The sequence below is a fragment of the Bombus impatiens genome, unplaced genomic scaffold (genome assembly GCF_000188095.3).
Source record: "Bombus impatiens unplaced genomic scaffold, BIMP_2.2 scf_4016, whole genome shotgun sequence".
NCBI lineage: Eukaryota > Metazoa > Arthropoda > Insecta > Hymenoptera > Apidae > Bombus > Bombus impatiens.
The window spans coordinates 51,727-67,631 of NT_180435.1; the positions used below are offsets into that span (position 1 = coordinate 51,727).

The 15,905-nt window shown below is 39.3% G+C and overlaps 3 protein-coding genes across 23 annotated transcripts in view; 1 reads left to right on the forward strand and 2 right to left on the reverse strand.

Moving 5' to 3' along the window:
• The window catches only part of LOC100749741 (zinc transporter ZIP11), a 17,253-nt gene extending 12,389 nt beyond the window's left edge, over positions 1-4,864 (reverse strand). Inside the window, exons 1-4 of one of the 2 annotated variants that reach the window (XM_003494878.4) lie at positions 4,571-4,864; positions 2,717-3,098; positions 1,729-1,880; positions 1,540-1,625 (exon numbers count right to left, since the gene is read on the reverse strand). In XM_003494878.4, coding sequence (XP_003494926.1) covers positions 1,540-1,625; positions 1,729-1,880; positions 2,717-3,098; positions 4,571-4,678 — 728 coding nt within the window. In that variant the 5' untranslated portion in view covers positions 4,679-4,864. The remainder of the gene's footprint in view (positions 1-1,539; positions 1,626-1,728; positions 1,881-2,716; positions 3,099-4,570) is intronic. The other variant, XM_012393742.3, reaches the window with a different exon arrangement.
• A 425-nt stretch (positions 4,865-5,289) lies between these two features.
• On the forward strand, positions 5,290-7,050 carry LOC100746908 (uncharacterized Golgi apparatus membrane protein-like protein CG5021). 4 transcript variants are annotated; one of them, XM_012393744.3, is made up of 5 exons: positions 5,290-5,424; positions 5,818-5,894; positions 5,973-6,207; positions 6,520-6,762; positions 6,839-7,043. In XM_012393744.3, the coding sequence occupies exons 1-5, from the start codon at positions 5,410-5,412 to the stop codon at positions 6,902-6,904; spliced, it is 636 nt and encodes a 211-aa protein (XP_012249167.1). In that variant the 5' UTR covers positions 5,290-5,409; the 3' UTR covers positions 6,905-7,043. The 4 variants fall into 4 exon arrangements, with proteins under 4 accessions (XP_012249167.1, XP_003494903.1, XP_012249169.1 ...); XM_003494855.4 differs by having other exon boundaries at positions 5,291-5,424; positions 6,508-6,762; positions 6,839-7,050; XM_012393746.3 differs by having other exon boundaries at positions 5,412-5,616.
• Positions 7,051-7,108: 58 nt separating this feature from the next.
• Positions 7,109-15,905, reverse strand: part of LOC100749861 (tyrosine-protein phosphatase Lar) — a 287,592-nt gene continuing 278,795 nt past the window's right edge. For all 17 annotated transcript variants that reach the window (XM_033324603.1, XM_024372213.2, XM_024372222.2 and 14 more), the window contains 5 exons: positions 15,477-15,643; positions 14,009-15,366; positions 13,694-13,920; positions 11,747-13,553; positions 7,109-11,509 (listed from right to left, as the gene is read on the reverse strand). In XM_033324603.1, coding sequence (XP_033180494.1) covers positions 11,441-11,509; positions 11,747-13,553; positions 13,694-13,920; positions 14,009-15,366; positions 15,477-15,643 — 3,628 coding nt within the window. In that variant the 3' untranslated portion in view covers positions 7,109-11,440. The remainder of the gene's footprint in view (positions 11,510-11,746; positions 13,554-13,693; positions 13,921-14,008; positions 15,367-15,476; positions 15,644-15,905) is intronic.

Genomic DNA, 15,905 nt, shown 5'->3' on the forward strand with positions numbered 1-15,905 from the left:
GTGTCGATTCACGTGCACGTTCTTACAGTGACAATGATAAACGTTGCTTTTCCCCTATTGATCCTCGTATTTGATTACAAAGTTCGTTACTGCGAATTGCCTTAAAGCTCGTCGAGCGGATTCGAGATTGGAAAGAATTGGAAAGAACGAATCTGTAACAAGATGTTGGGCGAATTAACGGGCTATCTTTGGAAAAGGAGGACGAAAGAAATAAGATAAAAAAGAAAGAAGAGAATAAGAGGAAGGTCGACGATATGGGAGCATGCGATATCGTTAACATTTTCTATAAATAAAGTTTACGTTGCCCGGGCGGCTTTTGTAGAAATGAAATCAACGTCATACCGGTCGATGTAGTTGTACACGTCATCGCAGTAGGCTGAGTTGTTTCCAAAGTCAAAGGCGTAAGGCGGTAAGGAGAGCGAGTTCGGGGCAAGTCGTGGCAGAGGGACGAGGAAGCGGGGAACGGGGTATGGAATGGAATGCGCGGCGCCTAGGGCTCGTTGAATTCCAGGGCCACACGTGCCCTTCCCCCGCGCAACAGGCACCCACTGCTGCCAATAAACTTTGCCTGCGGCTGGCACTCGCGACCGACCACCATAGAACTCATTCATGGGGACCTCCTAGCACGCGCTCGTAACTTCCATCCGCTCGACTTCAATGGTGTTACCATCTATCGACGAATTCCTCAACTTCTTTCTCAATCGCAGCCATCTAGAATCGACCGAGTCGTTTCGACTTGAGCTATGATATTTCTACAGTAGCGACACTTGCTCGAATTACACGAGTATTCGTGCTTCCCGCCTTTATCGATGTATCAAACGAACGAGATTACTTTTAAACGCGCGAACAGAAAAGGAGAATATCGTTCGATAAAGTTTTCCTCTTTTACCGTACGAACGTTGAATTAGATCTATTCAGACAACTATGGTAGATTTTCAAATAAACGTAGATACTGATTTTTAACGTAACCGAAGACTTCTCCCCTCTGAACAATTCTCTTAACTACTTAACGATGATGATCCGTAATGAATCTGATAGGCGCGATTGGTTTAAGTGAACTTTACTTTAGACGCATTAGAATCTATTTGAAATATCGCTCTACATACAATGGCGAATCTCTAAGAATAATAATCATTCGGTCATATTGTGAGAAACTTGTTAGTTATATGATTAATGCGAGTTAAATTATTTAGGCCAGAATATCAGATAAAGATATTAAAATAGATATTGCCGATTAAATCTTAAATCTTGGAAAAGAAGATTAAAAAACGTACTTATTTCCTTTTACATATCCCCTCTTCTTCGAGACAGGCTTCTGGACTACACGGCCACTGTCTACATAGTTTACGCTAGATTAGATTCCGAGAATCTATCGCTGCTTATGAAAATAGTTTTCCATAGCGTTTAAAATTTGCACTGATTGAAATAACGCTCGCTTCGTGATGTTCGGAATTTTGAAGCGTCGTGCATATTATTAGAAGACTTTTAGACTCCCATATTGGTAGTCCTTACATACAGAGATGCAGAAATGTCGCTTACCTTGCATTTTCAAAAGTTGCTGATGCACTATTACCAACTGCGGCGAATCCAACTCCAACTGCAAGACCTTCTGGAATATTGTGCACCTAATACATTGCAAAAATTAATCTCGAGCATAAGTTCGTCACATTTTATTTGTAATTTCACGTCATAGGTGCATTTAAGGAAAATCTCGACGACTTTGCGTACCGTAATGGCAACGACCAGCAGCAAAACTCTTCTCCATTGATTGTTTTTACACTCGTTGTTAGGATCCTCGTAAATTGTGCCTGTTTCTTCTTGTTCCGCCGGCCTATCTACATTTGCAATTTGTCGTCTTCGGGTATTTTGCTCGTAGAAACCTGGAAAATGCGACAATCGATGATATACTATAACATTCGTTGGAAGTGGTTTAAATTGTTTATATATGTGTATATGAGCCCCTGTGTAAACATAATCTTTCTTCTTCTATTCTCGTTTTTTTCGAATTAAAGCACAGTAAAGCTTATCATTAACGCCCGGTATTTTCTATTCCATTTTTTTGCACCTCTTGTGTATTATAGTTTAGATCCGCAGGCAGGATTAATAAGATCAGTTTTACAAGTAGCGGAACTTTCTTCAACACGAACGACAAAAATTGATGCATATTTTGCTATTTTTACCTTTCTAGCAAAAGTACTTTGTACTTTCAAAGCGTCGATAGTATGTCAGAGTAATTCACGTTTCAATAACCAGACGTTCTATTCATATTTTATCGGTCGCGTTTTTGCAAGTTCCACTTGTTGCATTGAAAATGCTTTCATGCAAACGTTACTTTGCACATCTTGTTTAAATGCAAAAAGCATTAACACTGACGAACATTCTAACTAACGACTAACTACGCAATACAAGATATTACGTACGATAGGTACAACAAAAAATTATGCACTGTTCAGAAAGAAACAGCGGTACATTAATTAAACGAAAGACAAGTAAGTAACGTCGTAAGCTTTTTCTCACGGTATTGATATATTTGAAAATTTGTTTGTTTCTGAACGGGTTAATCGCTTATTGTACGAGGAAGCAAAGAGGGGCGAGTGAACATTTACATTTCGACACACAGACATAATAATAATATACAGAGTGTAGAGTGAACTGATCCCATTTTCCAAGCCTACAGAAAGAATTGGATACATATTACAGGAAAAAAATGTGATACCATCGATGGTGGTTGACTCAATTTGAGTATACATTTTTCCACCAAATATCTGTACGTCGTTATACGGATCATAATCGCCTAAATCCTCGTCACTCTTTAGTTTTGCAAGGATCTTGCGTCTTTGTTTCGTACCGACTGACTGCATAGCTAAAAGCACATTGGGGGACTGAATGCCAAGGGAAGATATCAACGCGTCCGTCCCATAAACGAAAGCCGCGCCTATGAGAAATCCAACTCCTATTGGTACGAACGCGTATTCGCCTTCCGCTCCGTACAATTTGCTCTTTGTCGCCATTTCAATAGCAGGTGCCAGTAGCGACCAGTAACTTGCCGCTATCATCACGCCGCCTGCGAATCCCAGGCTGATGTCCAATAATTTACGCTGTAATTAAACGCGTTCCATCATTTAGTATCGTTCTGCTCTCTTATCTCTTAATTTACGTGTATGTAGAATTTCAAATAGGCATCGACAATCAAACATATTGTGATACTGTTAAAATAATTATACGGTAATAAACTTATTATCGTAAAATGTTCGATATTTCTCTATGTTATAGAACCAAGCGATACCTTCTCTTTCGTAAAGAGAAATTTTGTTCATACGTTGTTCAGTTTGTATACATCTAATCTTATCAGATAAAGTTTTAAATTAGTAGCAATTTCTTAAAAAGAAATGAAAAAAGATGCAAACGTTAACTAGATAACGTTGAAATTTTATATTGCGTAGTATATTTTCTTCGCTTTTCTTTGCTTTTCTTTGACTAGTTCGTGAACGAAATTAGCCGATCTTACGTCATTTCCATATAAAAAATTTACTTCACAAATTTTCTAATTAGAGGAGGCTGATATAGCTAATATAGTAACCGCTAAGAATCAGACTAAACTTCATTCTTGATCTAAATTTTTGGTTTATTTCCGTGTCCTTCGATAATATTTGACTGGTAAGGTCCAAGAACGCCAGTTCTAAATTTAGGGAATCATGAGATTAAAAGTTATGCGTCTGCGAACATGCACCGACATTTCACAGCTTATTTCAACGCCATATTAGCTTTATTCATAGATTATTCGTTTCAGTTTAACGAGTCAAATCACTATCTGTAAATAGATGCACATGATGGCCAAATTTCAGGTTCGGCAATTCATATCGATATTGGGTTGGATCAGATAAATCCAGGCGGAAAGCGGTCGGTAACACTGCTATCTACCAGGTTCGCGCGAATTTGTTGAACATCTGTAACGAAATAAGCTATAAAACACGTACTTTTACAGATCTATAACTTTTGATTCCATGATTTTCTAAACTTAAAACTGACATTTTTTGGATTCTACTAGTCAAATACCATTGAAAGACACAGAAATAGATAAGAGATTTAGGATGCCCTAAAACAAAGTTTAACCGAAGAGAAGAATTAAAAAAACGTTAACTGATAATAACAACGAAATTAATTGCACCTTTTACGTAGTACATTTTTTCCCTGACTGGTTCGCAAAAGCAGCTAATCGATTTTACGTTAACCATTTCCGATAACAAAATTTATTTTATTCCGCTAATGTATTGCGCTAAATTATAATAAGAAATTTGTAAGATGATAACAAAGCTTGGAATATCGTAAATATCGTGTTTCTTTAAACTAGGATGTGAAACATTTTCAAGGTGGTAAGTGTAATTCTAACGTTTTCAAAACGGAAAAATTCCCGCGAAGAGTGTACGATAAAGGTTAGTTTATACTTTGCAAATTAGGTTAGAGTCGAACGTATATAATATTTTGATTAATGCAGTAATAAATACTTGACGAAACGTAGGTAAATTCAAAAATATTCGATTGAAGAAGAAAAGAAAGGAATAAAGCTTACTTGTTTTCCTCTAATTACGATAACAAGTGCGGCACCCGCTGCGGTGAGAGCCCACGTAAATAACGTTCCTAGGAGCGCCTGTACGATTGGCGAATAATCCTTTAACATTGTACCAATCGTCTAATCCTCGACACCTTAGATCGCACAGCACATCCTCTGCAATGTGAACCACGAGAAACTGTTTCGTGGGACACAAATTCCGTTGATATGCATTCAGTCCCCCGCACTTATCTCAGCCACCACCATCGCCACTAACACTATCACAGTGGCTGCCACTGATACTTCATTACAGTTACTATCACTGCTGAATATCGGCGCTGCTATTGCTAGTCTACTACTACCAACGCGTATTCGCGTCTACTTGCTGTACGACGAGTTCGTTCCTGTACTTATCAATTATGATTTCCGAGTAGGGTACACAGAACACATTGATATGAAACCGGACGAACATATGTAACCACTGTATGGCGAACACGCTTTTGTCATTATTCGCCCTTACGTACAAATGGGGTTGCTTGTATATACATGTGACGCTAAACACTATCTCAATTGACCAATAGAATTCGCCAATTCCAATGCACCAATCCGATAACGATCTACAGCGACGTGCACGATATTCAAACTGCATTAAACCTGTATCTGAATTCTATGACTTTTGACAGGCACTTATCTCATTCACCGAGACATGTCCAAGAATTTGAATCATCTGTCATTAATCAAAGACATATTCGAATTCTTTTCTAGGATTTTATTTCAATACGCTTCTACGTATGTTTCGCGCTTTTCTCATGTTAATAAGGCGTTAGTATCGCTGGAAGCTTTTGGTAAAACATGCTAACATGGCGTCTGCGTCGGTAAGTGTACGGGAACATTTTAACCCATTCGATTTTCGTATATCGACGCCAAGTATTTTTTTTTTACTTCCACCTTTAAACTGCCAGGTTGCTTAAAACTATAACAGAAGAATCATTTTCATCGCGAAAACATCATCACCGTTTTGTTGTCGTGTCGGAAGAATTGCTATTGACATTTATTCGTGAATATCCGTACGTATAATAGTTAAAACAGGTGTAAATCGATATGTTTTGAAGTGTACGAGGTGTTGCTGTATCATTTTTATGTGTTAATTTCCTTTTAGGGAGGGAAGGAGAATTTTCATTTTTCATTTTCATTAACGTTGTAATCACGGTTTGACGTGTAACGTTGTTGCTTGTCAATAGTTGAAATTTTATTATGTGATTTCTTAGGTACCTTTGCTAATGGATGATGATACAATTGCTTTTGGCGAAGAGGATGAAACGGGTCAAAGCAACAATAAACTTAAGTATATAAATGTTACAATTATATAAACATTTAATAAAAGTAATTAAGGTTTGAGATTGACAACATTATATCTTTATAGACATCCATATGTTACCATGTTTCATTTAGCCTTCAGAATAGCAGCGATAGTAGCCTATATGTTATGTGGATGGTTTTCAAATAGTTTCATAACTAGTTTTGTAGTCGTTGTATTGCTCTTGTCAATGGACTTTTGGACCGTTAAAAATATCACCGGAAGGCTAATGGTTGGTCTTAGATGGTGGAATTACGTGGATGACAATGGAAAAAGTCACTGGGTATTTGAATCCAAAAAGGTTTGTTAATTAAGAGTCTATATTTTATAGGCATTGCGTACGTCCTTTCGATTTTGTACATTTTAGTAGACATTGTATCTACCTGAATGAATAAATAGTTCAAGGTTTACCAGTTTTCACATTTTATGCCCTTGACACATTGTGGTAAAAAAGAAAAGATAAAAAGAGAAAGGCTTATAATTATGCAGGCATTTAATGTTTTGCTGTTCTTGGTAAACAACATTGAAAAAAGAGTAGTAGAAAGGATTATAATTGTTTACTATAAAATACAAGGTCTACTATGTATACCCTGTGTTTCAGGGTGTCCAACAGAACCGCATTAATACTACAGAAGCGCGTATCTTTTGGTTAGCCTTAATTCTCTGTCCACTTTTGTGGTCGATGTTTTTTGTGGCAGCCTTGTTTAGTTTGAAATTTAAGTGGCTGTTGCTCGTTTGCATCGCAATCGTTTTGAATAGTGCAAATTTATATGGATACGTAAAATGCAAAATGGGAAATGATAAAAATATTTCGACTGCCACCAGCGACTTTCTCAGAAAACAAGTCATACAAAATGTAAGTAAATAAATGTTCTTTATAGTTTGAAGGATACGTAAACCAGAAGTACATAGATCTATTGTTATTCTCACAGGTTGCGTCCATGATGACCAGGAGTCCACCCGCAGGTAATCCAGGTGCACCGACTAATGTGATATAAGATTAGAAATTTTCAGTCATGATATTATTTAAGGAAAAACATTGCCGTAATAAGTATCATCGTGAAAACTGTCGACTTGTATATAATGATGCTAATAATTGTATATCTTAATGAAATAATATAAAATAATATTGCTATTGAAAATATCGTCGTTCGTTTATTTCCTGGTGTTTTCACGTTTCGAAAAAAAAAAAAATGCGGATGTTACGTTAATTATTAGTTTATTGATGCCACAGGGCAATACATAATGTACACCTTATTTCTCCTTGTCAACAGACTTTCTATTACACAATATTTAATTTGTATAGGTGTTAATTAGTAACATTGCATTTATTATATTCATTTCAGCCTGTTGTATTCTTTCTGGCAAGAAAGTATCACAAAATAATTTCCCATTCTTTCAACGATATTTAATATTTGACTTATTCTTTGTTTCTTTAATTCACATTTTCCACGGAATTAATGACTGCAATCGTATGACTACAATCTTATCCAAATGGATGAACTCGAGATGATCTCACACACAGTGTAACAAACTCGTCGTGGTATTGCACGGAGCGATAATATGGCCGATTGTATTTTGTTGTATTAGGAAAGATTGCTCCGAAAACGCGAGTCGTATGCTTTTTAAGAAGAAGAATACAACAAACCACATATTGCTATACACTCTGGGATATAAAAAAATTATAAACACTAACAATAGACACGCAGCTAACGTACAACATACACAAAACTTTTGGAATGATACAAAAGAACGTAATAACATTACGGTTCGGTATCTTATAAATATATGAATATCGTGGACTTTTTTGAATTGGTAAATTCATCGGATACAATTTAATGCTACTAACTTATAACTAGTAATATGTTTATACAATCATTTAACTTTTCGTTTTCCGTAACATATTGTATTTTTAGTCTGGAACTTTGAACGCGAAGTTGTCGACCGTCTTGGCGAAGCTGCACTTTGTGCAGGATTATATTCCTTCTCTCTTTTGTTAAATCTTTTAATATATCTATATAATACGTGTGTATGTAGTTAAAAAGTTGAATCGAAGGATAACAACGACATCCTTAAAATCATCGTACCAAAGACTTTAAAGTTTAGTTCGCTTCTTCCACGAATATGATTATAGATGTTACGAAGAGATTCTTTAAATTCAAATCGTTTTGTTACCATGTTATCATCGTTTGTCCATGGGAATGTATTTCTTTGTTTTCTATGTACGTTGGTTTTTCAGCCTTTTTTTTTTTTTTTTTAGTGTGATGCATTTGTATAACAAGTCGATTTTTTTTTTTAATAAGTTTTTACACCAATTGTAGTTCTTAACAATGGCACATTTTTATCGAAGAGAGAAGTTGTTTCAAGGATTACTTAATCACTGCTGATTTGATTTACTGAAAAACAGTCGTATCGTCGTGTCTCTTCATTGCCAGTAACAACGAATTTATATTCCGAGGCAGAAGCACGATATCGCTAGTTATACACGAATAAAAGGTAAACAATAATGAGATTGAAGAAAGTAAATGTACATTAATGTGATAAATCAAGTCAACAGTATAAAAAAGAATAATTATAAAAATAGAATTACTTTAAGACTAACTTTCGTGCTCGTACCAAAGGCCAGTATACAACGATGATCAAGAAACGAATGTTGACAACGTATCTGCAAGCGGAAAAACTCAGTCCCAAATAAGTCATAGTGGATGGATTAGGAAGAGATTATGTACAGAAGAATCGAACACATCGGAAAATCTCGGAATTTGAACGGACAATGAGAGAGATACAAAGATTAAGTATAGTATAATCTTTTATAAGGACGACCGAGGCGGTTTAAGTACTTTTTAGAAGTACCGAAAATATACGTACACGATAATACATTAGACACGCAATGGCCTTCAGTCTTACAACATCAAATAAAATGATATGAGATGCGAATAAATGCACGCTCGGAAATAATACAGTAGGTCATTAGTCTTCAATGTAAATCTCGTGTAAAAAAATAGGTACGCAAGTAAAGTTGCATGAGAACGAACTTATGTTAAAAAACAGTATCAAAAGGTGCGTTGAAAACCGAAAAGCGACAAAACGGATGGAAAAAATAAAAGAAACGTGCTTATATTGACAGTCTAGAAAATATCCACAGCTTTTTTTTTTTTTTAAATGCGTACTCTCTTCAATTATGATATTTATAATATATATGTATATATATATATATATACATACATACATACATACATATATATATATTATTTATCATTTTACTTATGTATATTTATATTTATATCCATATTTATAGTTATATTTATATTTATATAATGTTGTTAATGACAAACGGTGCATTTATGTACACTTAGTCACAATTCCTGACCCTCGAACCACTTTTAACTGAAAATATGTATATACGTTAGATGCTTGTTCGAACATCATTAAATTTAAAGGTTGAATCTAAGAATGTAACATCGATTCCTCTCCTTTCGTACGTTTCTCTTCTGCATTTCTTGCTTAGGTTACTGCACGAACCCCTCGCAATCAAAAGAATGCCAAAAACTGAAAGAGATCTTCTGACTCGCTCGGCTGATTATATTCGTTAACCATACCACCCACGCACTGCATATTTTTTATAGCTAGAATTTTTTGCTTTACCATTATCGTCGAACAGCGATAAAACGATTCTATACCGAACGATACGGTGAAAATTTCGAAATATAGAAGGTATATAAACGAGCACAAGCTTATTGTCCTCATAGACTACTTAGAATTTCTGTAAATGTTTAAATCGCGAGTAGTATACACCCCTGCCGTTGTTGCAATGTATACGCAGGACAGGACGACGCATAATCACGACGAAACTGATTGTTTTTGGCATTGATCTGACGCGATATCCGCGACAAGGACGATGAATTGCAAAGTTTCGTTGACTCTTCCCTTAGCGTTTCATGAGCTACGTTTTTCGATGAATTGTACTAGAAACGAGTGAATCTCCAGAGCGGAACTAGTGTACTGCGTTTGATAGCCTTGCAACTGGGGAAAACTGTAAAAGTAGTCGAGGTAGAAGCCTACAATGGTACTCTGTACACAAGGGCATCGAGGGCTCGGTGGAATAGTACGCAAATCCGACATACAGTGCTTCTAGTTAGTTAAATTAGTTCGCGTAGAAACCTGCACAACACTTTGTGCATTTTAATTAATTGAATATAGGCACCGTTTCCTTTCATACTTCCTTCACTCGACACAGTCGCATTATTTTCTTTTTTTTTTTTCTTCTTCTTCTTCTTCTAATGGCATCGCTTACAGACTAATCTTAGAATAATCGCCTTACGATCTACTTAAAATTACAGTAGGTAATGAGAAGATCCCTATCGTGCGTAATGGGTTCAGCATGAATAATTGTCGATTTGGCAGTATGGTAATTTTCTCTTCGCTGAGCGGAAATTTATGTCTCTCTGTGATTTCTCCTCCTTTTATGATCGAGATACTTGCAGTTTTACCCTCTCCCTCTCTCTCTTTCTGATTTCTCGATATCTTCCGTGTCGCATCGATAAGTACTTTACGAAACGCGCGCTCTCTTCGTAGCTTTTCTTTTTTTCTTCTGACGCGGCATGTTTCGCACTTGTAGTAGCTCGCCTCGGAGGTTTCATTACGTTCCCCACTAATATGGAAGCACTGTTCTTCTCCAACGAATAGGAAAGTTTCAGCATAGAACGAAATATCATGTACGCTGACGTTTGGATCGCGAGTTACATGATCGTAAAATAATAAATCTCGTCAGTTTCTTCGTTATTCTTACATTATGTAAAGCAGCCGTCATTTTCGAGCGATTCGGGAGACGTGTAATCGGAACGTGTCTCACAAATTCTCCTCGAGTTGGATATGTTTCAGTGATCGTTTCAATTTTCGACTACGATTTCCTCGTACTATTTCCTCTCGCTTGTCAATCGCTTCCCGCTTGATTTCTTCGATTTCTAGCTCGAAAACGTCCAAGTTTTCTCGTTTCTCGCGTATTCTTGTTCGTCTGCATGTCATCCTGTGTATTTGTGTGTGTGTCCTCTTTTTTTCGAATTATAAAAGGAAATTTTGATATGATGGTAAAGAATATTTCTACAGATATGATTGTTTTACAGCGAGCTTTTAAGCCGTACATTCTAAACGGCAGTATTGTCCCGTTTTTGTTGTCGGGGAATTTGAAAATTGTTTCAGCACACACGGTGCCCATAAAAAGTGGAACTTTTCCGCTTATCTTGAGACTGTTGCGACACCATTGACTGTAAGATACTTGGTTACTACCGTAGTTAGTTGATCGAGAGGTTAATAATTTATCGCCTTTCTACTGTATTTGTCATTGGAAGGTACAAGTATGGTACGCTTTGCCCGGGAACATGATACAGGCTACATACTTACAAACTTACACATTTTTCGTCTATTTCATCGTACTAGACACGTCGCACTTTTGCTCGTTCACCGACCTCTCTTTCGTTTCTTTGTCGATCTCTTCTTTCTCTCGTCGATTCTCTTTCCTCGCGAGTGTCGGCTTGTCAGTTGGCGTAATGATCGAAAGAACCCAAATATTCCAAACTGGCGCGATAGCAAAACTGGTATTGGTCCTGCATAAGCAACATATATTACATTTTATCTACGTGTTACATGTTACAACAGCTATAAAAATATATAAGAAGCAAATCTCAGATAGAAAGTAAAATTCCGTATGTTCGCGCGTTATCTGAGAAATTTAAGGCTGCAAAGATATATATAGAGAAGTGTATATCAACTTGAAGAAATATCTGAGAAGAAATATCTACCATATTAAGATTAAAATATTTCATCGAAAAACGTCTACAAACCTCGGTTTGAACCATAGCAGGTCGTTGCGTGCGCAATATTCTGACCGTTTGGAAGATGTCAACGACTCCCTCATACTGCATACGTTCCAATACAATGCTCAGGGTGATGAAAACGCCTGTTCTCCCAACTCCGGCGCTACAATGTACAGTTATCGGTCCATCTTGGCCAAACTGTTCTTTCGTTTTGTGCACCTGTCCAATAAAGTCGATGAACCCGTCGCCGGACTTTGGAACACCCTGTTCAGGCCAATCGATGAACTGGAACTGTCTGACTGTACGACTCGCTCCGTCTCTCGCATCCGTCACTTTGAATTCTCGCAAAATGTACTGAGGCATGTTGTACTCCGCGATGGGATCAACCACAAAGCATTGATAACGAATTGACCTATCGGACGGCCAGTACTGATGGCATTTCTCTCTACCCATCTCTTTTAATTTCGTTAACATGACCACGATCGTAGAATTATGCTCCCACAGCATACGCCAGAAATCATCTGTGGTGTCGCAGAGGGGTCCTTGAGTGGCGATATAAGCACCTCGGTATCGATATCCATCGATGAGACTGGCGTTGATATAATCCGATCCTTCGATGTTGCGTTGTGGCTGCAGGCATACTCTGGTACACTCGTAGGGCAATATGTGCACCAAGCGATTTTTATGCTTGTTGCAGGGAAGGTTCGCTGAGATGAATCGCGACGAATCCACTTTGATGTTGGACAGTTTCTTGAATTCCAGTTCCATACCAGTGATATTGTCGATCTCTGGCTGCATCAGCTTCTGGATGTGGGAATGTAAGTTTCTGGCAGGCACCTCTGTGTTGCCACAGATCACCGCCTCGTAAAGCGCGTCGTGGATGAAAATGTATTGATCCTCGGTTTGGACCATGTAGTTTCTTTGAGCTCGTAGACAAGTCACGTGGCCATAGATGTCGATCATCTTTTCGTGTTTGATCCTTTCGAGCATCGAGTCGATAACGATGAAGCAACCCGTTCTTCCAACACCGGCGCTACAATGGACGATCAGCGGTCCGCTTTCTGGTGGATTCAGGGATCTGACCCTACGCAAGAACTGCAAGAACGGTGCAGGATGCTCTGGTACACCGTGATCAGGCCAGGCCGTAAATTGCAATTGCTTTATTTCACGTCTCTCGGAATAACCCGCTCTGGATATTTGGAATGTTCGAATGCAGTAGGTAGCCAGCTCTTGGACGTCGGTGATGGTCACAGTCATCAAACCGTAAGTTTCAGAACCTCTACCAGGCCAATACTGATCGCACTTAATCCTCGTTCGTTCCTCCAGCTTTGTCATCATCACGATCGTGCTCGATCTCAATTCCCAACACATTCGCCAGAAATCTCCAAATGTCTCTTGTAGAGGCCCTTGCGTAGCCACGTACGCATTTTGTTTTCTGTATCCATCGCAGTAATTGGCATTTATGTAATCTGTACCCGACATGCCATCTATAGTTTGCAGAATCACCCTCGAATGATCGTAGGCGATCACGTTCGCGTAACGATTCTTCGAAGCGTTTATTTCCATGTTGGAGTGGTCCCAAGTGAATTGCTGTCCAGGCTCGATCGACTCGTACTCCTGACTGAACTTTAGATTGTCGTTTGCTTTTAGGCGCTCGATGTGGTTTCCTAGTTCGCTGATCGGAATCGGAGGATGAGAGGCCATGCCAGGCGTTTGGAAATTTAAACGGCGCATTTCGACTGGATCGGATGGAGCGTGATTCGAACTGATGTCAGCGGCCATTAATGGTCGGGTGACTGCTGCTTGATCGGGTGCTTTGCAGGGTTGTCTTCGTCTAAAGCGATAAATAAAAATATCGTGAAATTCTTTTCGCCTCTAAGAAAACGTATATCGAACTATGTCATTGTGATATCATCGATGTTGATCGATTTGCTACTCCAGCAAAGTTCCATTGTCGCTGTATTCGATACTTACTTTTTAATAACGAAGAGAAGGACGAGACATATGCTGACCATCAACGCAGCTATTATCGGACCGACCACCCACACCATCCCTGGCTCTTGACCGCTGGTTTTCACCGATACCTCTGGATTTCCATCCACCGGGGTATTCGGATTGGGACGTCGTGGTGGCTCACCAGGGGGTACTTCCCTCATATCGAGAGACAGGTACTCGGAGAAGGGTGACGAAGTGTACAAATGCTAGAATACGAAGTAAAATTAGTTATGTTATCATATTTATTCGTTTAATATCTTTCTCTCTCTCTACTAATTGCAGTCTCATTCCCACCTTCCTCGGTGTGTCGACAACGGCACGCACAAAGATCCTGTATCGTTTACTCTTCTCAAGTTTACGATTTTCATAACCCTCGTATATATCTCCGCTGCCAAGATGGAACGTATACGGAATATCTCTATGTGGAAATTTGGCAGCAATGTAAGGAGCATTCTCCCTTTCCTTAGCCCCTTTTCCCGCGATCATGTCCTCGGTCAATTCGTCGGGTTGCTTATCCGCTGTTGACGGGTCCTCGGGCACGACGATCAAATAGTAATGCGAAATTGATCCATATTCTTCGGAGGCCTGGGGCAGAATCACTTGAATCTCCTCTCCGTTGACCACGCCATAGAAATCAGGCTTGACCATAGGCTTCGGAGCTGCCATTTGCGTGGTAATGGTGATCTTAGCCGGTGGCCTGTACTGACCATCTCTTGGCACCGCGCTCACATTCACGTTGTACGTGGTGAACGGCTGCAGTTCGTTGATCGTGGTCGTCGTCACGCTAGGATCCAAGAGAATCTGTCTGCGTGGCACGATCTGCGTTTGCGTGATACCTTGCGAATCTACGAACTCTTTGACAGCATCGAACGAGACCTTGTAGTTCATGGGGTTCAGTTTGATAGGCGGTTTCCAGGAAAGGGTCATGGAATGCGTGGACGAGTCCGGCCCCCTTAGATCCAAAGGCACGTCTTCCGGCTTCACCTTGACCGTTACCTTCTCGCTGAGTCTTCCAAGGCCAGTCTTATATCTCGCTGCTACCGTGATCGCGTACTGAGTAAATTTCTCTAAGTTGACAAGTTCCGCCGACTCGGTGAGACCGACAGTCTTTTGCTTCCACTCGTCTAGGTCCTCGACAGCGGTTGTCGTGTAGAATATTTGATATCCAAGTATCTTTCCACGGTTAGGTACCGGTTCCCACCAAACTTCCACGCTCGTGTCCGACGTGGCCACCGCTTTTACCGACATCGGTGCCCGGCCAATATCTTTCTCCGTTATGATCGTGATCTTTTCCGAATATGGCCCACTCCCCCTGGATGTGTGCGCTCTCACGTGAAACACGTACTCCGTATTTTCCTCCAAATTCGTGAAAACTGCTCTCGTCTTGGTCGTATTCCTGTTGATGGTTGTAGAGTGATCGTTCTTCTTGTTGAATTGAACGTCGTAACCGGTGATCTGACCGTTTCTGTGCTGTCGCAGGGGCGGATCCCACGTGACACACACTGTGTCCGGAGTTTGGAAAAAGTAGGATAAATTCGTCGGCGGGCCAGTTGGCTCTCCTTCGGGACTGTACCAGAATCGCACCGTCTCCTGACCGAATCCGATCGCGTTTTGACCAGCCACCCTAAACTCGTAATCCACCCCTCGTTCCTCTGCGAATTAAATCCAATCAAAGCGTGAAAAACAGTAATTTTCATTAAGAAAAAATGATCAAATGATACCACTAAGAGAGAAATACTGTATATAGGGGAATCGAGCTTACCAAGATCAGTGATCTTGTAAGTATGTTGACGGTTTCCTGGAATGTACTCTTCCTTGAGCGTTTGGTTCTTAATTCCGTATCTTATTCTATATCCCAACACGTCGCCGTACGTTTGCGTAGGCTGCGACCACTCGAGTTCAACCACGTCAGGATCTTTGGACAAAAGTCTGGAAACGAGACATTGTCAGAAAAAAAAAAGAAGAAAAAAGAAGACAGGACATTGACAAGAAAATGTGAACTTTATTAATTTTATGGATCACGGCTTCTGGGTGATTCATACGTCCGATATAATCTCGTTTTCCAGTTATAGCTTGTTTATGTCGAACTCGTTCGACACAGGCCGTTCGATGCTCGGATTTTTGAACAACTTTGATTGACACGTTAACGAAGTGTTTAAACATTATCAATTGGCGTTTTATAAATAGACTG

Coding starts and splice junctions, on each gene's coding strand:
- LOC100746908 (XM_003494855.4), top strand. Junction 5,895..5,972: donor CAAAGCAACAATAAACTTAA/GTATATAAATGT, acceptor ATATCTTTATAG/ACATCCATATGTTACCATGT. Junction 6,208..6,507: donor GGGTATTTGAATCCAAAAAG/GTTTGTTAATTA, acceptor CCTGTGTTTCAG/GGTGTCCAACAGAACCGCAT.